This window comes from Vicia villosa, linkage group LG1 (assembly GCF_029867415.1).
Source record: "Vicia villosa cultivar HV-30 ecotype Madison, WI linkage group LG1, Vvil1.0, whole genome shotgun sequence".
Classification (NCBI taxonomy): Eukaryota; Viridiplantae; Streptophyta; class Magnoliopsida; order Fabales; family Fabaceae; genus Vicia; species Vicia villosa.
Window position 1 is genome coordinate 49,510,889 of NC_081180.1, and position 23,495 is coordinate 49,534,383.

Sequence of the window (23,495 nt, forward strand, 5' to 3'; positions counted from 1 at the left end):
TCTTCGAAGGAGCTTTATTCTTTCACAGGTTTGATAACCATGTTTTCTGATTCTCATTGAGAGAAACTTCATTGTCTCTTCTCTCCAACATTGTGTAGTATGAATTGACAGAAAAATCTTGCGAACAATCTGCTGCCCAAATAAAACTGTCTTTGGCTGTTGGATCAGGCTCCACTTCCTACTGCAGATCATTTATTTCTCTTATCTCATCTTGAATAACACTCCCACAATCTTCTAAGTTAGGCTATCATCTCCTCGACCAATCCCCTCATTACTCTTCTTTCTGCCTCACTCTTCATATACCTCTAGATTTAAGCCTCTTTCATAATTTGATCTCCCATACATTTACTATGCCAAAATGTAATGTTCTTCCCCGCTTCCAATCTACAACTAGAATTATCTGAAAAAATGTTTTTCTCTGAACCTACTTTAGCATCCAAGGTAACCAAATCTCTCCACAATATTGAGTCACTTTTCCTGATCTTTCTTTTATCATTGATGAACATTGGCTTTTTCAATATTTTATATCTATGCTTAAGGATTCCATACCACATGGCATCTTTCTCATTTAGTATCCTCCACTTCCATTTTAAGAGCAAGACTTTATTAAACATTTGTAGGTTAATTAAGCCAAGACCCCTTCTTGTTTAGCCAAACACAAATTTCCCTAACTAACTCAATGAACTCTCTTCATATTCTATGAACTGCCCCATACAAATATAGCTTGAATGCTTTTAATCTGATTAATCACCTTGAAATGAGCTTTGTAAAAGGATAGATTGTCTAAAAGAATAGAGTTAAGAACATAACTAATCACCACCATTCTTCCTCCCATAGAACGATGTATACTCTTCCAAGTAGATAATCTGCTCTTCAAGTTATCAATAATATCACTCCACGTTTTCACTCTTCTAGGGCTATCTACCACCTTCACCCAAAGGAACTTGAAAGGCATGATCCCTATTCCGCAAGACATAAAAGGAGGATTTTGCATTCATCATATTATTCTTGATATGAATTCCAAATTTTGGCTTTTACTAAAATTGGCTTTTAGATCTATCACCAATTCGAACTCCCTTAAAATTGATTTTACACACCAAATATTTTTCCAGCTACCATCACCTAATATCAAGGTGTCATCGGCAAGTTACACAATATCTAAAGACCCCTCCTTATTAACATAAAACCCATTGAAGCCACCACCTCCACAACTTTACTCATCAACCTAGTGAGACCCTCCATAACTAACATTGACAGGAAATGAGATTGAGGGTCCCCTTGCCTCAAACCCCTCTCTCTTTTAAAGTCCTTTGTGGCACTACCATTAACAATGATAGACATAGAACTAATAAAGATACAAGCCTACATCCATTGGTTCCACTTGACACCCAACACATTCTTTCGAGGAGAAACCTAAGATGATTCCAATTCACATTATCATAGACCTTTTCATAGTCTACCTTCACCATCAAACAACTCCTTATATATCTCTTAGCTAAATCTAAAGCTTCACTCACAACCAAAACTCCATCCAAAATGTTCCTCCCTGAAATGAATATTGTTTGATTTTTGGATACTAACCTACCAACCACTTTTCTCAACATGAGAGCTAATAAGTTAGATAGAATATTATATAAACACCATTCCAAACAAATTGGTCTATAATTAGATAAGGGTTGATGGCTTTTGATCTTGAGAATGAGAGTTATGAAATAGGCCGTGCAAGCTTTGGTGAGCCTTGCCTTTGTATGAAAGTCTATAACAAACTTGAAAACATCTTCCTTGACCACCTCCCAACCTTGTTTCAAAAACTCAAAGCTAAAGCCATCACGACCTAATATTTCACTACCATCACAACACCAAACAACTTCTTTTATTTCCTTTTCAAAAAAAGGTTCTTCTAACATCCTTCTATTTGTTTCACTTAAAGTATTAAACACCAAACCCTCTAACACGGGTCTGTTCTGGAGATCTTTGAAAAAACTCTCAAAATGCCTCCTCACTTCAAGCCACTTGGAGAATTAAGAAAATCAATGTTGTTTCTTCTAACTCTTTCTTTCATAACTTTATGAAAGAATCTTGTGTTATGATTTCCACCTTTTAACAATGTTTGTCTAGATTTTTGTCTAAGTAGGTTATCTTTATACTCCAAAATTTTCCAATCTCCTTGGTAATCTTAGCCCTATCTTCCAATATTATAGCTAATGGCCCTCCATTTCTAACAACAAGCAAATTATCAAGATCATTCAACTCCACCACTGAATCTCCACTTTCAAATCTATCCACCTAAACACATTCTTACTCCACCATTTCAATCTACCCTTCACATTATTTAACTTTTATTTGGGGACAAAATCACCCCATCTAAAACTTCAAAATTCTTCCATTCTACCTCAATGAATTTAGAAAAACTCTTATGATTGATCCAACAATTATTAAATCTAAAAGGTTTAGGTCCTCAAACTTGGTCATTGGCCTCCAACCACATGGAATAATGATCAAATAAATCCCTCTTCCCCACCACCTGAGCATATACTTTCCAAATTGAAATTAAATTCTTTGATAACAAAAATCGATCCAGCCCCAACATAACCCTCTCTTCTTAAACTGTAATTCATAATTATTAAATCTTTTCTCCACATTATCACAATGCATCCACCAGCCCCAACAGGCCCACAAAAAGTCCATTCAACCTCCTTATCACCCTATAGATCAAAATCTAAATTCCTATCAATAACACCTAATTTTGTTTCTTGAATAAGCATAGATCAACCTTACCCGATTGGATAAGAAAAATGACCCTTTTCCTCTTTAAGCTACTACCTCTACCTCTGATGGTGTAGCATAAAATATTCGTTTAACCAATTTGTTAGTCTCCTTCATTCCAGACCTTCATTGTCCATCAATCTAATGACTTTGATTGCCTCTCCGTACTTCTTCCTATTCCTCGGCCTTGAAATGCCCCATTGTGTAATTGTCTCCCACACTTTGCTCGACACTTTTGACTCCATTTTATCCAGAAGTTTCTTGTTGCAAAAGTTAACATCTTAATCGTTTATAGAATCGCAACATAACAACGTTCCCCCGAGAATTGATCCTCATGTGAATCTGAATTCTCCTTCAATATTGTTGCCCCTTTCTCACCATCTTTCCCTTATTGCCCTCCAAAGATTTTCGACACCCCCTTCTGAGTTTCATCATCATCTTTAGGTTTTTTTTTTCTATTTTTGCTTTTTTTTTATTGAAGAATGGCAAAATATGACAAGAAAAAATCCGCTCGGTTGTATTCATGCAAATCTTTTAGAATTTTTCCCCTTTCTCTGCTTGGGCTTGCATTTCTTCACCTTCTGACACTCTCCTTTATAACTTAATGGGCCTTCATCCCCTAAACCCTTTTCACTAGGCCAAATAAGTAAGTCCAGTTCTGAACCCTTTGAGTGGACCGTTCTTTCTTGAAATTCTCTATTTGATTCGTCAGCTTCCTTTGACTATATCAAAGACTCATGTACCCTACTACATGTAGCCTTCTGAGAGTCTGGAGAATTAACGCCAAAGTCACTAGATACAATTGTCACCTTTTTACTGAAATTTGTTTTCTTCTGAAAGAAAACTTTTCTCTTTGTCTCCCTTTCTAGCACAAATTCACTTCCTTTTCCTCACTTGCCTCTTGACACATTACATCAACGCCGCTTCCTCGAAAACCCCTTCCTCATCACTCTTCTTGAAAGAAGCACTTCTATCTTCCTCCTCCCAGCTAACCAAATCTAGTACTAGTGATGAAGTCAGGTCATTCAAAGAAGAAAATTGGGATTTCTTGAACAACATTCTCCTCGGTCCATGAAAATATTCTATCATCTTGATTCTAGAAAGCATATCATTAATAATTACATTAAGAACTTCATTTATCACCATAGCGCATCTAGTTCTTATCATACAGCTTGCAACATCCATATTATCTTGTCTGGACCTGCTATCATCACTATAAATGTAATGACCTACACTTTTGGCTAACATTTCAAAAAAAACATGGTGTCCATGCATGACATGGTACTCCTAAGCATTTAATCCATGTTACTCTTTCAGAATCCACACCATTTTGATTCAAAGCACGAATCTCCTTAAACTATACTTGAGCCACTCCTTGACTTCCTTAGTAAAAGCATTCAATTTTCCTTCTTAGTCTTCCTCTAGCAAACATAAGTTTGAGCCTAAAGGCATGCTTCTTATAAAGAAGTAACCATGGGAGTGCAAAATATCTTGGATATCATAAGCTGACCCAAGGTTTACCACAACCCCAATGTGTGTTTTCCCAAACCTTGCCAAAATTCCTTCGTCCACCTTAAAATTTAGATGTTCATTTTGCTGCTTTGTTACTTCTACATATGATCTTTTATTGGCTCCATGTTGACTTCCAATGAACCTTTTAACCGATGTAGGCTGGCTCCTCCTATTTCTTATTATTCCCCCCTGTTCCCCCTTGCCTGCTTAGTTCTCTCATATTCCTCGTTCATCGCTTTCCTTTAAAATCTAGGAATATTCACAAGCAACTTTCTTTCTTCTATGAATAAGTTATCAAGATTCGTCGCCATCCTTCTTTCATCTTTCAATTTGTAGAAATGCGTGAAACCATATTTCTTCCCTCTTTTATCTTTCTTTGTCGAAATCACCACTTCTTCTAACTCCCCACGCATCTTGAAAAACGGATACAAATATTTTTCCCCCATCTTCTCCGGGAACTCCGTGACAAAGAACATAGCTGTTTTCATCTCCCTTTCCATGAATTTCTCTTTTTATGTCCAATCTTCATTTTCTCCCTGTCGATTAGTTAGAAGAAACTTTGGATCAACCGTCTTCTTCTGTTACAACCAGTTTACCTCTTGTCGTAGCCTTAGTTGTATAGTTATATGGTTTCTCTCTCTTACGACATGTATATAATTTATTGTCATTAGGTTCTCATAAGATTTTTAGATTAGAGTATGAGAATAATTTGGGTAACTAAATTTCTCTCTTATGACAGTAACTTGAATTATACTCTACTTCTGTTTCTCTTTTATGTTAAAATATACATGTAATACGGTGAACTGACTTTTTATCAATCGGAAATGTCGCGGTTAAGCAAGAGTCGCCACCGACTTTTATTTTATCCAAACAAGTTAGAAAGGCTAAAAGAAACAGAAAAAAACCTTTTTAAAGAAAACTGAGTTCGGGGGGTAATTATGCAAAGGGAAGGTGTAAGGCACCCTTTGCATCCATGGTTTTCCATGGGCTCTTAATTGCTTTGCTTGCTCGTTTGTTTAGAAAATGTAGATGAAAGAGATAGGGACTTTAGCTTGTGAATAAGCGTTGCCCTTTTGAAAAATTATGAGAAAGAATATAATAAAAAGGTTTGAGCATTGCAAAGCAATTAGGGGCAATTACCTTAAACTCAGATGATAGGTCTCTTTTTAGCCTTTCAGAATGAAAGGGTCTATCCTTGCCATAAGAGGGCAGGAAGCCTTTCGTTTGGAGGTAGAAGGGTCATCGAAATATTCTTTGCCATAAGACTGTCCCATGCCATAAGAGGGCAGGTAGTCTAAGGTAAGGATCAGAATAAACCTTATTCGTAGGCAGCCAGAAGATACCTCAGCCTTTTTCCGTAGGCAACTTCCGAGGGTCGAGGTCATATTTGTGTATCGAAGGCAGCATCATTTAGGGTCGCATGACCTTTAGTTATCGAGGCAGCATGGCTGAGGTATCCTCGTATTCGAGGGACATGGCTTATTCTGCAAAAAACACAAAAGCGACAGGCAACAGGCAATAGGCAACAAGGCAACAGGCAACAAGGCAACAGAGGGATTACCATAAAAGCGTGCGTGTGTGCAACAATCACGTGGTTATATTCAATTATATTATCTTGTAAATTGGCGATTCTAAATTCAATTCATGGTTGCCACTCCCTATTTTACTAACCACGCAGATAATATAAGGCAAGAACAACAGTAATATGGGGGAGGGGACAATGAAACCAGCGGATCCCTTAATAGGGTTTGACACAAGTAATAATTAAACAGAAAAATAAAGGGTAGAGTTTAGGGTTACCAAACATTCGTAGCTTTGGCAATCCACAAACCCTGAAAGGCGGGAAAAAATGGCAAGCAAAAAAAACAGGGTGAGTGTATATTCGATTCGGAAGCAAACATTGTTAACCCTAATAAAAATAAAAGATAAAGAAATTAAGAATAAATAAATCCATAAATAAAAGGCACTTAGCTTCGATTGACGAAGGTTGATGGGCAAAGGTTTGCCTTGAACATTGACTCTGATCATCTGAGAATTGACAAAAACATAAGTGTAGGAGGAGTTCTATTGACGAGGAAATTAAACCCTAATCACATGAAATAAACAACAATAATAATAAAAGAAGGGTTTAGAACTTAGCTTCGCTCTTTTGAAGTGACGCGTAGTCGGAAGGCACCTGGAAAAAGACAATCCTGAAGAGGCACAGAAAAAGAAGATTTTAGTGTAGGGTAAATTCCCGTAAACCCTGATTCGGGCGTAAATTGAATAAGGCGACACAAATCGATTTAATTAATTATTGGTTTTGCAACCTAATTAATTAAATCGGAGGAAGGAAAATAAATTAATCTGACAAAAAGCATTTTTTAATTTTTATGAATTAAAACAAAATTTATATGATATATTAAAGATATTAAAATCAATAAACCAATTTAAATAGTTAAAATAAATTAATAAAATAAAATAAAAATAAATAAAATAATTATTATCATAAAAAAGGGTTTTTTAGAAAAGTAGTTTTATTAGGAAAAGAAAAATATAAAACAAATATATACATAAATATAATAAAAAGATAAAGATTATGCAATTAAAATAAAAATAAAATAAGTTGGAAAACTTAGCGTGCGATCTGGTGTGGTAAGCTTGTGAGGATCCATGGTAGGCTTGCATGCTTAGAGGCGTTGGATTAGCCTAGAGACATATCAGATGGCTGCTGGAAGAAGGCATATCGTGGACCTTCCTTTGAGTAGCGCACAGGATCGCGAAACTGCAAGTGTAAAAATAAATGTTTTTCCAGGGATCGAACCCAGGTTTTCCTGTATCCATTCACTAACGTGTTGCCACTCGCGCCATCCTCACAAGTTGTAACTATGAAGCGTCCATATATATATAATAAAACAGAAAAACTGAGAATTCAAATTGAAAAGGCTGAGCGCCCAGGGCATCGTCTTCCTCGTGAAGACTGAAACTTTAGCCCACGTTTTTCTTGCGTGGCCGTAAGGGTTCTTCTTCAAACCTGCATATGAGCATCAAACAATACCAAACAATTGCACAAATAGACGGTATACGGTCCTACGAATTCCATTGGGTCATCAATTTGGTCCGAAATCACGCATAAATCTAATTCCCCAAATTTGTGACTATGAACCCTAAACATGGCAGATTATCATTCGTATGCCAAAACTTGCAATTAGCGATTCAAAAACAATCTAAACAACCATATGAACATGTATGTATGCTTAACAATCATCTAAATTGCGTAAATTGATAGATAGAGTTTCAAGAAATTCTGGGCAAACCGTGAGCGTAGATGAGGATGATTCCAGGTGCGGCGGGCCTCGATTCCGATTGGGATACGATCAATAATGTCCCAACAATACGTTTGATCCTTCAAGAGCCTTTGAATCGGTCCCAAAGTCCCAGCACGAAATCGACTTTTCGTTGAAATTTTGTGAGTTCTTCACGTGTTCAACAGAGCTGCCAATCCTTGTTTTTTCCACCCCCTTCGCATCAGAATGTGTTCATGTCTTTATAGAGAGTGATTTAGGTCAACAAAAACTCCACAAATCTTCATAGAATCTCAGATTGAATTTTGATGGAATTTGATTTATGAAGATTCCTAATGTGGCCAATTTTCTCCCAATCATACCAATTTGATTTCTCACGACAATTGCATCAAATCTATGTTATTTTCTGATTGATTATAATTGAAATAATTAGCTAAATCAATTTTCCCATATTTTCTTCAATTATCTTGATTTAAATTGTATTTTAAATGAATAAAAATTCATAAAAAATATAATAAAAATCAATTAATCATGGTATTGGGTTTAGAGACTCTTAATGATCCTAGGAGCAAGTTTGGGTTATAAAAGGATGGGCCCCTTTGCAAAAAATCCAAATTCTTTCACATTTTTCCTTTGAATAAGTCAAACCCTAGTTTTAGAGCCTTGTACAGGAGAGTGTGTCTTGAAGCTTTATGTATTGATTTGTATTTGTATAAGAGAAATAGTATGGGCAAATTTTGGGGTATGACAGTTGCCCCTGTTCAATTATCTCAGACCTGAAGATGTAGAGTGGTTTGTGTGCCAGTCGGTATCTGAAGGTGGAAGATGATTGAACACTAGAATACCAAGAAATTTGCCCTAGCTGAAGTAGGGACTTTTGTCGAAGATGGGCTTAAAGATGCCATCCAGGCCTTGAGAGAAAGTTTATTGAAGATGGGCTTAATGATGCCATCCGGCTTGAGAGACCTGAGAATTAGGATACATCGTAGTTAGACCGTATCTAAAGAATATACTTAGGATGAGTCGTACGTTAGACTGAATCCATTGAGAAGTATTTGTTGGAGATTGATCGTGTCAGCACCGTTCGTAGTAACTGAATTAGATCTTGGATTATTTCTGAGTTGTGCCTTGAATGAGTGTCAAAAGATGAGAGTTATAAGAATGTTTCAGAAGTCTGGGGGTCACGCTTCCAGAATGTGCATCTGTTTGGAACTTTCAGAATGTCCGGGGTTCGAGCTTCCGGAATGTATATCTGATAAGAATTTTCAGAATGTCCGGGGTTCGAGCTTCCGGAATGTATATCTGATAAGAATGTTTCAGAGGTCTGGGGGTCATGCTTCCAGAATGTTCATCTGATTGGAATTTTCAGAATGTCCGGGGTTCGAGCTTCCGGAATGTATATCTGATAAGAATGTTTCAGAGGTCTGGGGGTCATGCTTCCAGAATGTTCATCTGATTGGAATTTTCAGAATGTCCGGGGTTCGAGCTTCCGGAATGTATATCTGATTGGAATGATTTGTTGATGATACTCGTCTGCTTGGGAACTTACCTGAAAGACAAAGTTAGCAACATGCAATGCCATAATGCATGTATTTATGTGACGAGTCTCTCAAAATAAATGAGAAACTTGTATGTTATGTATGAATTTATTATGAGGTAATGTATGCAATGTATGAATATATGATGTATGACTGATGCTTTTGGAGTGTTTTGAGAGAATAAGTCTCTGTATTATTGTGATTTTGATGTTTGATCTTGTCTTGAAGATGTTTAGCTGGGGATTTATGATTCTTGCTTGGGGATGATTAGTAACTTGATGGACCCTGATTGGGGACAAAAGTATTAGTAACCTATGTTGGAGGAGAGCAAAGTGTTGGAGAACCAGCATTGTTGAAGATGTAAACTTTGTTGGGGAGCCATTTCCTTGTTGAGAGTGTTTGAAGGTATCTTCTTAATGATTACTCTGTGGGTATATGATCTTATGAAATTGGAATTACGGGAACACATGGATACCTTGAACATTGCCCCCAATATTATAGTACTATCATTCCTGGATTTGATTAGAACACGCCACTGAGTATTTGGTAAAGATATAAAAATTGGACTTGCATAGATTTGCCCCTGCTAGTAGGGACTTTGGAGAGATTCGCCTCGCGAGGACTTTATGAGATGTGCACTATGGGCGACTTGCCCCTAGTAATCGTAGGCCTAGGACAATGCCCCATGTTTATTGGGAAGTTGCTTCAGATCTACTTGGATGCATGCCCCTAATTGATCGGGAAAGAGTCTGAAATCCACTTGGGATGTATACCTTTAACTGTTTGGCGTTTGGGAGATTCTTGGAATCTTGACTTGATTTCCCCAGACTGATTGGGCAAAGCGTGCCATGCCCCCTTGTATACCTAGGAGACATTGCTTCTTGGAGTAATTTTGTCTGTCGGGATAACTTTCAGTCATTAGTTGTACCCTGTGCAAATTCTTTCTGTTGCTAACGTTTGAAATTATGTAGCAGGATATGTTTAATAATGAATTCATGAGATGCAATGCATACGTTGTCTTGAATTTTTTTGAAAAACATTAAGGCATGAGATGTAAAAACATGATATTGGTAACAATGTGATGTTTGTAAAAACGTGATATCAACTCGGCATTTGTGGTAAACCTTAAGGAGTCAGGATACCCTTTTGGTGACAGTATGCTTTCGAACTAACCATGCTTCAGTTAGGACTTTCAAGGGTTGTAACGTGGCTTGGTTCACGGTTTAAGAAACAAAGGATAATGGCTCAAAATTTCTTTATACCCATCCCCCTCTTCGTGATGTTCTTTAGTCCTAAGCTCAGTTAATTCAATTTATGCATTCAGGTTCCAAGAGACTTTTGGATTTGCACCTTTGATGGTTCACAAGCAAAGAGAACTTTTGAGATGGCAGTCACGTCTTCCCTTTGGTAGTCACAACATTGTGTTGTTCAGGAATTTATTGACTTATCTGTTTTCATCTTTTTGATATCCCTAACTTTTGCCTGAACTGTTTATTTTTGAGATTACAGTCAGCGGGATGCCTTGATTTTTGCCTAAGTCATCTTTTTGATTTTTGACTTAGCAGGCTTTTCATTGTATATATGTTTTTTCATTTTTTCTTTTTGAAATATATTGACTGCCTTGATTGATGAACCATCCTTGGCTTTTGGTTGGCATCTCCAACACTTCTTTGATGTGTGCGGATGAACGCTTGTGATTGAAACCTTTGTTGAAAGGTGTACTGAATGATTCTCTTAAAACAGAATGCACAGCCAAATTAACTGAGAACTACCCCGCCCCAGGTTATGATCAAGGGTTTTGATTAGTACAAGAAAGAAACTTCCACTTCTTAGGCTCAAAGGGGTTGACGAGGGATTAACATCCTTATATCTCCACTGTTTAGGAATTGAAATAATGCCTGTACATCGTCAACATAGTCCATTCAAAAGCATACTGTATGAAGTTGCGGTATCGTTTTCGTCATCCTCCCTCAAGAGGCTTACAACTTTCGCAGGAATTGAGTATCATAAAACATATGCGAAGTAAAGACATAATTTAAAATGAGTGATAGCGAAATAAATTACTCAAGACAAACATATGCAATGCAATGATGATGATTATTAAAACAGATAATGTCTATCATAATTTCAATGTTTAAACAAACAGGAAAAGAAATCGCAAATGAAAGTAAATCTAATGATCTAAAAAGTTCATCCTTCTAGCCATCCACAGTATTAGCACTCTTGTTGTGATTAGGCATGGGAGCAGTGATCACGTTAGGAGTTGCAGGAGGATCGAACTTGATTTCCCCGGCATCGATCATGTCTTGGATCTTATTCTTCAATGTCCAGCAGTTGTCAGTGTCATGTCCAGGACTATCGGAGTGATATGCACACCTCGCGTTGGGATTATAGCGAGGGGAGGAAGTGTTGGGATTTGGATGAGGAGCTATCTGTATAAGTAACTCTGCTTTCAACAAGTGTTGCAGCGCTTGAGTCAAAGACATGTTGATCTTTGTGAATTGTCTTTTGGATGCGCTTTGTTTACGTTGGTTGTTTTGTTGTTGTATCGATGCTTGATTAGAGACCAAAATTGCCCCAACCGTGTTAGATTCATTCCTCCCATTGTATGGCTTTTTTATAATACCGGAAGAAGTAGCCACCTGAATTTTTCCGCTTCGGATACCACTTTCAACACGTTCTCCAGTCAGTATAAGCTCAGTGAATCCAGATGATGAACTTCCCAGCAAATGACTATAGAAAGGGCCAGTCAGTGTATTCATGAACATATCTACCATCTCTCTGTCGGCCAAGGAAGGTTTGACTCTTCCAGCTAGATCTCTCCATTTCTGAGCATACTCCTTGAAACTTTCCTTAGGTCCCATAGACATGCTTTGTAGTTGCATGCGAGTTGGTGCGAGATCGGAATTATATTGGTATTGCTTATAGAAGGCAACAACTAAATCTTCCCAAGTATGGATGTTGGTACTTTCCAGTTGATAGTACCATTCGAGTTGAGTTCCAGATAAGCTTTCCTGAAAGAAATGGATCCAGAGCCTCTTATCAGCAGTGTGAGGCTGAATCTTCCTTACATAAGACCTCAAGTGTAGTTTAGGACAAGAGACTCCATCATACTTAGCAAAGGCGGGAGTTTTGAATTTTGGAGGAATAACGACCCCAGGAACAAGTCCAAGCTCTTCAAAATCCAGCCCAGGTACTTTCTGAATTTCCACACTTCTCAGACGCTCTTCTAACATCTTGTATTTGTCATCGGGATGTTCGTCCTCATGGTAATAGTCCCCTTCTTCTTCAGAGAGTTCGGCAGAATCGTGGTTACTTTTTGCCTCGGTTTTGATACTAGCATCATCACCTTGCTCATCCTCATCACTGTCTTCAGAGGTTTCAGCATCCCTGAGTTGCAAGATTGGTCTAAGCTTTTTCACTTGAGTCTTCTTACCCTTCTTCTTCTTCTTTTTAGTCAGCATGGCTTTCAGCTCTTCTTGCCCCTTGGACAAATTCAGAATCAAGGCTTCGAACTCAGTGTTTTGAGCTTGGAGATCCTTAACTGATTGTTCGAGATTCATGATGCTGAAATAAACAGCGAGGAAGGATGAGAGACCTATTGTAAGAAACCTGTTATGCGATGTTTATGAATGCAAATGCAATGTCTTTCAAGGATCTTTAGGAATCTAGTTAGCAATATTGAAAATGGTTTGGTCGCATCTATGATTCTTGGATGTTCTTCTATAGGAATCAAGCTCACCATATCCAGTGGGTCATAGCCTCTGATTCGGGATACTTCTGAATTTGAAGGTACATGGCTATAGGAAAATAAATCCTCTTGCCCCTTGATAGGTACTGAGTCTCTGAATTGGAAGGTACGTGGCCAGAGGAAAATAAATCCTCTTGCCCCTTGATTAGGAATTCAGCCCTTGATAAGAGTACCTGAGATTGCGCGCCCTAAATTCCTAAGATCCTTGAAAGGGTTAGTTAAATCATGTTATGCTTATGATGTCATGATGTCATGATGTTATGTGAATGCGGTTCGTTAGACTTAGTGCGAGATGGTAAGGGCAAACAAATCCTTTCGACAAAACCTGCGAGGAAATGAGGGTTAGTAGTAAACACAAACAAACGACACAAGTCACACAATTTTGGCTTAAGGCTTGCATGGAGTCTGATCAGGTGTCCTTCCCAAGGGTATTTCTATGGATAAGGATATTTCAGCAACGGGTTCTACCAAGTGACTCAGAATTGTCAGCCCCTCTAAAGCACCCTCGAACATGATACATACATACCATGCAATGATACTTTGAGAAAGAACCTATCTGAGTTGTAGTATCGGGTAGCGACTATGCTCTTAACATACATCAAGAGTAGTCCCCCCACTACGTTCCTAAAAGTCAGGATGGGTTAAAGGTTACTAACGGTCCTTGAGCTCCGACTCACCCACAGGTATCCACACGAACCTCCCTCATACAAGAGAAGCATGTAAACACCTATAGAGGCCTAACTCAAGCGTGAACTCTCATATTGACCAATCCCAAGCATACACAAGGGAGGTCGCCATGACTATGCCACTTCCTATCTTAGATGTACTTGAATCCGGGTGTAGGATTCGTCCTTCAGTTAATTCCCAAAACAGCCCTGAAAATTAAAGCAAGCAAAGCAAACAAAAGAATACAATTAAGTGATCCTAAGCTTTTAAGGTAACCCCTCTTTTTATCGAGAATCCCCAGCAGAGTCGCCAGTTCTGTAATACGGTGAACTGACTTTTTATCAATCGGAAATGTCGCGGTTAAGCAAGAGTCGCCACCGACTTTTATTTTATCCAAACAAGTTAGAAAGGCTAAAAGAAACAGAAAAAAACCTTTTTAAAGAAAACTGAGTTCGGGGGGTAATTATGCAAAGGGAAGGTGTAAGGCACCCTTTGCATCCATGGTTTTCCATGGGCTCTTAATTGCTTTGCTTGCTCGTTTGTTTAGAAAATGTAGATGAAAGAGATAGGGACTTTAGCTTGTGAATAAGCGTTGCCCTTTTGAAAAATTATGAGAAAGAATATAATAAAAAGGTTTGAGCATTGCAAAGCAATTAGGGGCAATTACCTTAAACTCAGATGATAGGTCTCTTTTTAGCCTTTCAGAATGAAAGGGTCTATCCTTGCCATAAGAGGGCAGGAAGCCTTTCGTTTGGAGGTAGAAGGGTCATCGAAATATTCTTTGCCATAAGACTGTCCCATGCCATAAGAGGGCAGGTAGTCTAAGGTAAGGATCAGAATAAACCTTATTCGTAGGCAGCCAGAGGATACCTCAGCCTTTTTCCGTAGGCAACTTCCGAGGGTCGAGGTCATATTTGTGTATCGAAGGCAGCATCATTTAGGGTCGCATGACCTTTAGTTATCGAGGCAGCATGGCTGAGGTATCCTCGTATTCGAGGGACATGGCTTATTCTGCAAAAAACACAAAAGCGACAGGCAACAGGCAATAGGCAACAAGGCAACAGGCAACAAGGCAACAGAGGGATTACCATAAAAGCGTGCGTGTGTGCAACAATCACGTGGTTATATTCAATTATATTATCTTGTAAATTGGCGATTCTAAATTCAATTCATGGTTGCCACTCCCTATTTTACTAACCACGCAGATAATATAAGGCAAGAACAACAGTAATATGGGGGAAGGGACAATGAAACCAGCGGATCCCTTAATAGGGTTTGACACAAGTAATAATTAAACAGAAAAATAAAGGGTAGAGTTTAGGGTTACCAAACATTCGTAGCTTTGGCAATCCACAAACCCTGAAAGGCGGGAAAAAATGGCAAGCAAAAAAAACAGGGTGAGTGTATATTCGATTCGGAAGCAAACATTGTTAACCCTAATAAAAATAAAAGATAAAGAAATTAAGAATAAATAAATCCATAAATAAAAGGCACTTAGCTTCGATTGACGAAGGTTGATGGGCAAAGGTTTGCCTTGAACATTGACTCTGATCATCTGAGAATTGACAAAAACATAAGTGTAGGAGGAGTTCTATTGACGAGGAAATTAAACCCTAATCACATGAAATAAACAACAATAATAATAAAAGAAGGGTTTAGAACTTAGCTTCGCTCTTTTGAAGTGACGCGTAGTCGGAAGGCACCTGGAAAAAGACAATCCTGAAGAGGCACAGAAAAAGAAGATTTTAGTGTAGGGTAAATTCCCGTAAACCCTGATTCGGGCGTAAATTGAATAAGGCGACACAAATCGATTTAATTAATTATTGGTTTTGCAACCTAATTAATTAAATCGGAGGAAGGAAAATAAATTAATCTGACAAAAAGCATTTTTTAATTTTTATGAATTAAAACAAAATTTATATGATATATTAAAGATATTAAAATCAATAAACCAATTTAAATAGTTAAAATAAATTAATAAAATAAAATAAAAATAAATAAAATAATTATTATCATAAAAAAGGGTTTTTTAGAAAAGTAGTTTTATTAGGAAAAGAAAAATATAAAACAAATATATACATAAATATAATAAAAAGATAAAGATTATGCAATTAAAATAAAAATAAAATAAGTTGGAAAACTTAGCGTGCGATCTGGTGTGGTAAGCTTGTGAGGATCCATGGTAGGCTTGCATGCTTAGAGGCGTTGGATTAGCCTAGAGACATATCAGATGGCTGCTGGAAGAAGGCATATCGTGGACCTTCCTTTGAGTAGCGCACAGGATCGCGAAACTGCAAGTGTAAAAATAAATGTTTTTCCAGGGATCGAACCCAGGTTTTCCTGTATCCATTCACTAACGTGTTGCCACTCGCGCCATCCTCACAAGTTGTAACTATGAAGCGTCCATATATATATAATAAAACAGAAAAACTGAGAATTCAAATTGAAAAGGCTGAGCGCCCAGGGCATCGTCTTCCTCGTGAAGACTGAAACTTTAGCCCACGTTTTTCTTGCGTGGCCGTAAGGGTTCTTCTTCAAACCTGCATATGAGCATCAAACAATACCAAACAATTGCACAAATAGACGGTATACGGTCCTACGAATTCCATTGGGTCATCAATTTGGTCCGAAATCACGCATAAATCTAATTCCCCAAAATTGTGACTATGAACCCTAAACATGGCAGATTATCATTCGTATGCCAAAACTTGCAATTAGCGATTCAAAAACAATCTAAACAACCATATGAACATGTATGTATGCTTAACAATCATCTAAATTGCGTAAATTGATAGATAGAGTTTCAAGAAATTCTGGGCAAACCGTGAGCGTAGATGAGGATGATTCCAGGTGCGGCGGGCCTCGATTCCGATTGGGATACGATCAATAATGTCCCAGCAATACGTTTGATCCTTCAAGAGCCTTTGAATCGGTCCCAAAGTCCCAGCACGAAATCGACTTTTCGTTGAAATTTTGTGAGTTCTTCACGTGTTCAACAGAGCTGCCAATCCTTGTTTTTTCCACCCCCTTCGCATCAGAATGTGTTCATGTCTTTATAGAGAGTGATTTAGGTCAACAAAAACTCCACAAATCTTCATAGAATCTCAGATTGAATTTTGATGGAATTTGATTTATGAAGATTCCTAATGTGGCCAATTTTCTCCCAATCATACCAATTTGATTTCTCACGACAATTGCATCAAATCTATGTTATTTTCTGATTGATTATAATTGAAATAATTAGCTAAATCAATTTTCCCATATTTTCTTCAATTATCTTGATTTAAATTGTATTTTAAATGAATAAAAATTCATAAAAAATATAATAAAAATCAATTAATCATGGTATTGGGTTTAGAGACTCTTAATGATCCTAGGAGCAAGTTTGGGTTATAAAAGGATGGGCCCCTTTGCAAAAAATCCAAATTCTTTCACATTTTTCCTTTGAATAAGTCAAACCCTAGTTTTAGAGCCTTGTACAGGAGAGTGTGTCTTGAAGCTTTATGTATTGATTTGTATTTGTATAAGAGAAATAGTATGGGCAAATTTTGGGGTATGACAATACACTTTCATTTTTTTTTTAGAAAAAAAAAGTTATATTCTTTTTTATATAAGATATTTGAATTATGTTATACTCTATTATGAATTAAATATTTAAACATTAATAAATATTTTAATTCATTGTTTTCTGTCCGAAAAACTTCAAGCCGCCATTTAAAAATGAGCCTAAACTAATCACAATACAGACAGGCAATAAAACATATATAGGAGTAGAGCATACAAAATGGTAAGCATATGAGTCATGAGGAGCAGTATCCACATTGCGTTAAGAGCAATACACAAGTGTGAGAGACACCATATATTTATACTAAACCTTAAGACATTACATATATGAGTCTTCTCAGTTATAAAGTGTTCAACCTCTATTTTTTTAAGCAATGTGATTCTTTCAATTCACATTTTTATCTCAACAATCTCCTCCTCAAGTGTGAGTCCATTCAATTATATGCATCCCTAAATAAAAGCTTTTTTATCTACATACACTTGTACCACTATTGACACCCTTACCACATCACATGCACTTCAACGTGACACACCGCCTATCTATTACATTGTTAGAAAGACTTTCGATACAAGAAGTCGATCTCTTAATTGAACCATCGGCTCAAGTACCACTGAAGGGTTTTGCGAAGGAGCATCCACATTAGGTCAAGAGTAACACATAAGTGAGAGAGAAACCACATACTCTCCCAAAATCTTAAGGCATTAGATATATGGATATCCACATATATAAAGTGCTCAACCATCAGTTTTCCGAGCAATGTGTGACTTTCAACTCACACATGTATCTTAAAGGCCTAAACCACCATTACATATTCAGTAACTCAACAAGGGGGGACAACTTGATTCTAGCATAAAAAACCACCATCGAAAAAACGGAAATGTCAACACCATCAAGAACACGTATCCCCAAAAGAGAGGACAAAAACACTTTGGTCGTTATTAGCTCAAGAAGAGATGGAGTTCTATAGCAAGTTAGAGAAAAGATAGGAGTAGACCAAAGACCTCCCAAAATATCATTTCTAAGAGGTGAAAATGTTTTATCTTCCAACTTCTCCATATTTATAAACGATCTAGAAAAGTCACATCATTTTGGGAAAGGAAAATGAAACCTCAAAAAGAATATACAAATACCTTAGAAGCACAAGAATCCACCCAAGCCACCTAAAAATGTTATAGAATTTAAAGACCCAACACACATCCTAAAAGAAGTAACGCTGTTAGCAGATAAGACACGCCCTTTACTAAGATTTTATTTTGTTGAAATTTATCTTGGAGAAGTTACCAATAGAAGACAATCACTTTGAAGGGAGCCCAACTATTCCAAATTAGAGGGATGATCATATCTTCCTTATACAAAGTAGTATCCACATCAAGATCAACTTTTAGAAGAGCATTATAAATAGAGACAACCGATAAATCACTCTTCTTCCCATGTCTCCACTAATAAGTGTTGACATCTATGGATAAGGTAATACTTTGAATTACCTATAAAAGGTCAAAACCTAACGACTGATCCCAAATGAAAGGTGGTTATCCTCCATCAAAGATTTGAAACCAAAACCTCATTAATCCAACAACCAACTTATACCCACTTTCCTATCTTTTTAGTTAAAGATCAGATAAAGTCTAGGATCTTATATTTGAATGGAGTATCCCCCATCCAGAGATCATTCTAAAAATTGGTGAGAACCCACTCTTTTTCAGAGACCATTCATAAACTAATTATAAAAGATATCTCCACAGTAGAACCAATAAGACAAATAACTTTCCACTACACAGTAGAGGTTCTCATGTTAGAAGACTTATCCTCCCCAAAGGTGCACACAACCTAAACCTCATATTTAACTTAAGGATATGGTGCTAGAGACTTATATCTTCCAAGACCAACCTACATCCCCATTTATTAATGAATGATAGTTAATTTTAGGGACTTAAAAATTATAATGAAAGGAATGTGCCTAATTCAAAAATAAAACTCACAAATTTATTATTCAATTTATAATTTTATTAAGAAAAAATTGAAAATTCTCTTATACAATTGTAATTTTTCAAGGAAAAATTGCAAACGCACTTAGGCTATGTATAATGGTTTGCATATTCAACACTTTTTTTTTCACTTTTTATTCTCCACATCATCTTCTCTTTCTTCCACATAATAATTCAACACTCATTTAATTTTTACTCACTACAATGGTTTTGTTTAATAAAATTCAACACCCAATCCCACCATTTTAAACAATCTCAACAACCAATAAAATTTTGCAAAGTAATATATGTGGGTCCACACTTTCTCATTCAACATGTTGAATGTTTTCAACACATATTAATCCACATCACTTTCAATTCTTTATTCAACACCTCATTGCATATAATTTTTTCAACACCCCCAATGTAAATGGTCTTAAGGAGAAAAATGAACCTCTTTAGTATAATTTTTGAACGAAAAAATTGCAAATTCACTCAACTATAATTTTTCAATGAAAAAATTGTAAATCCTCTCCAAACTCTCACATATGACACTCAAATATTCAAACCTCTCTACACTCATAAGACTAAAGTTGTTCTGGTGAAAAAAACTCAAACTAACTCTTTCAATTTATATTAATACTCCTTTTCTTCTCACTATTCAATGTAGAACTTGGATGAATAAATTCTTTAATCCAACTGTTATTGCCGGTTTTAATTTTCGGAGTGTTGTCCTTAAAGTTGGGGCTTTTTGGTGTCTTAACCAAGTTCTTGATGTTGCTCTTTTTTTTTTTTTTTGTGTTTGTCCGTGTTTGTTGTACTCCCTCCCCTTTGTTGTTTTAGTTTTTCTTTTTGGCTTGGCAATTATTGGACATTTCTACATTATTTTTTCTACCTCTTTTTTCTTTTGCTTTGTTAAAGGTGTTTTTTAAGCAGGAATATATTAATATGAGAACCCAAGTTCTCCAAGAATATATTAAAAGTTTTTTTTTTCTTTATTAAAGGTTTATTAGACATATTCGTTTTAGCTTTTTTTAATAATGATTTTTATAATGTTACTATCGAGTTTGGTTGACTCATAGATAATTTCAAAGGGGCAAGGGCCGCAACTGCTGAATGGTAATGGGCATTTCCCTTACATGTGGTTTAGGTGTTTGTTATGGGGTGCGACTTAGGTGTGTGGGGGTGCCGGGAAGCGAAGTCTCATGCTGTACTGTTTAGGAGTATTATTGTTATTTGAATGAGTAGTATCCTTAATGTGGAACTCAGAACAAATCAATAAGATAGAATTATAGTTGTTCTATAGTCGTAGACATAGGCAATTTGACCGAGTTGTGTGAACAAAACTTTTGTGTGATTATGTCTACTCTAATTTGTAATCGCGTATCTGTTCCAAAAATTACAAAAAAAATTTATAAAAAATTGGTTTGAATAGTTCTTATTAAAATATTACTTTAGTTGTTTGGTGGTGAAAAATATTTGGAGTGAGATAGCTAATTGGGTTGGTAAAGGGGATAGAGTAGATGTCGAGTGTTTGTCGAATTTTATGGATTTGGCTTGCTACCACTTGCATTATTTGGTTGGTTAGGAATGGAGCTTGTTTTCGGAAGGAAGCTTGGAATGTGAATAATACCGTTTGGAATATTAAACATTTGGTGTAGAGGTGGTCTTTTTGCGGGAAAATTACACACCCCAATTACTCTTTCTACGAGTTTTGCATGGATCCTTTGCATTTTTTGTCGTAGTCGTAATTGGTTTGTAATTCTCTTTTTGTCGGGTTATTCCCATTTCTTCGTGTAATCAGGTTGGAGAACCCTTAGTTCTCCGGTTATTAATATATCTTGTTTACACAAAAAATTACTTTAGACATTTCGTAATTTTATAATAATTTTTTTGGATATCAAAATTTTAAAAAATCACTTCATTTTAAAATTATTTAAAATAAATTTTTGTATAAATTATTTTTGAAATAACACTTTTTAAAAAATTTATAATTTTGACTATGTTTTGATATCAATAAGAAGTGAATTTGCAAGTATTTTTGGCAGCAGTTTTTCAGTGGCTGAGTTTTGCCACGGTCCTACTTGAGAGTTGCATGTCTTGTTCTTTTTTTGTGGGGTAAGTGGAAATAATAAGATTAGGAGGACTGTTGTTAATTTAGCATTAGGTGATGTGGAGGTCTGAAATCACGGGAATGGGAATATCTTTTGCAGAACACGAGGCTTATAGAGACCAACTCTTTGATTGAATCCTTCTTATGTCTTGGAAGTGGTACGAGTTGAGTATCTTTGAGACTTTGCTAATATTATGAATGGTATGTGCATTAATCCTTTAGCATGTCTGTTAATTGGCTCTTAGGTTGTAAGTTGTAACCCTTTTATTTAATTACGTTTTTTTTTTTTTGATAAATAAGAGGGCCGAAGCCCGAAAACAGCAAAAACTAAATTCTTTTGAAATAGGTTTAAAGTATCCTATCAACTTTTATATAAAATCATTCTTGTGGAATAATTAATTGCAAGTTTAATTTGTTGTTTGCTATGATAAATGAAAATGTTTCAGTATAAACAAAACAGTGGAACGCTATCCACAGCGAGTCAAGGAATTGGCTGTCAGCACCAAAGAAATCCAAGAAAATACACAGGTCACTCCTTCATCGAAATTGCAAATCTATATCATGAGACATATAATAAACAAATGTATATTTTTAAATTAATTTTTATTTACATGCAGACCCTAAAGGAATATGATATCAACACAACAAAAAAGTTGGAGCAACTAGAATTTTACAAAAGGTTTTCAGAACCAACTTTCTAAATTTGAGATTTTCATGAATCATTATTCATAGCTTTGGTGATTTTCTTGTATTGTAGGAAGCTGTTGGGAGATGAATTAGATACATGTGGTATTGAAGAACTACAACAGATTGAAAATCAACTCGAATACAGCTTAAGCAAAATTAGGGCAAGAAAGGTATCCTTCAATACTGTTTTGTTATGTTTTAATTAGTGTATAACCAAAACTCCTTATTGAAGAACTTGATGTTGTTGTCTATTCTCAGAATCAACTGTTGATGGAACAAATTGAAAAGCTAAAGAAACAGGTAATTAATAATGTTACCACAATAATTGCACACTTTTTTTTTTATTCAATTTATTTATTTAAATTGTTTAATACAATTGTCATATTCCTTGCTACCACTTCAGGAAAGGTGCCTACTTGAAGAAAATAGACGCTTACGTGAGCAGGTTAGTCCTTTTAACCCCATAGACAATCTCGCTGAATATGACTCCAACACGTTGACACTCACACTGATTTGTTCTGCATATTTCATTTCTTGAAATTACAAGTTATTTTTCACTTTGATTAAAACCTAATTTCTAACATGTTTTCATTATTGTAGTGTGGAGTTGAACAACAAGATATAAAAGTCTTAACAGAAAGTGAGCTAGGTGAGGAGGTGGAGACGGAATTGTTCATAGGGCGACCTGAGAAACGAATGAATTGAGAGCAGAAACTAGCGACATAAATCTAATATACGTGAGGAAGCAGAATCTAACATTGGAAGTTAGTAATAATGTCCAATAATGTTTAGTAGTCAAATAATTTCTATCATTGACGTATTCTAAAGATATTTTTTAAGATATCCAGACTCATATTATATCAATTTTTGAATTGGTGAATTTTTTAATAATTGAGAACTCTTTATAATATATGATTGTTAGAGATTTTTAGGGTTATTGCGGTGTTAGAGTCAACTCACACAAGAGTGTGAGAAACTTTATATACTGGTGTTTTTTTTAGGTTAATTAAATGTCCTTTTCAATCATAGGGTTGAGAGATTTACTGAAATCTCTTAGGCCTAGATCTTAGACTTCAAGGAGCAACACTCATAGGGTTGAGAGATTTAGGGCCTGTTTGAAACACTTCTATAAAACTGTTTTTTAGTTTTTAAAAATTAAAAATTTAAAAACTTGTTTGAATGTAATGTTTTCTAATACTGTATTTAAAAACTGTTTCTAATTTTCCTGTTTTTAAAACTAAAAAACAAAAACAGCTCCTACATGTTTTCCATTTTAGTTTTTCCATTTCGTATGATTGAAAACACGGGAATACTAGTACTTGTAATATTAAACCACTATCTTTTTCTCAATCAAGTCACACTCACAAATAATTTGCACACAATAATCATTTCTTTTATTTTTCTAGCAGGTAACGAATAATGTGTTGAATTTTTCATTGAACATTGTATTCAATTTTGTTCTTACAAATTCATATTGAGTGACTGAATTTAAAAATATTACAATTTTTATTGGATAAGATTTTTGTTTAATTTTTCTATGAATAAAATTTATTTATTGAGTGACTGAATTTAATTTTCATTTATACTCATAAGCACCTTTAAACTTAATTCTTAATTATACTAAAATAGATTTCTAAAATCAATTGAAC

General features: G+C 35.9%; 1 protein-coding gene across 1 annotated transcript in view; it reads left to right on the top strand.

The window, feature by feature from the left end:
- Positions 1-22,756, top strand: part of LOC131637212 (agamous-like MADS-box protein AGL19) — a 37,413-nt gene extending 14,657 nt beyond the window's left edge. Inside the window, exons 3-8 of the mRNA XM_058907803.1 lie at positions 21,606-21,687; positions 21,777-21,838; positions 21,917-22,016; positions 22,105-22,146; positions 22,250-22,291; positions 22,447-22,756. Coding sequence (XP_058763786.1) covers positions 21,606-21,687; positions 21,777-21,838; positions 21,917-22,016; positions 22,105-22,146; positions 22,250-22,291; positions 22,447-22,551 — 433 coding nt within the window. The 3' untranslated portion in view covers positions 22,552-22,756. The remainder of the gene's footprint in view (positions 1-21,605; positions 21,688-21,776; positions 21,839-21,916; positions 22,017-22,104; positions 22,147-22,249; positions 22,292-22,446) is intronic.
- The last annotated feature ends 739 nt before the right edge of the window (positions 22,757-23,495 follow it).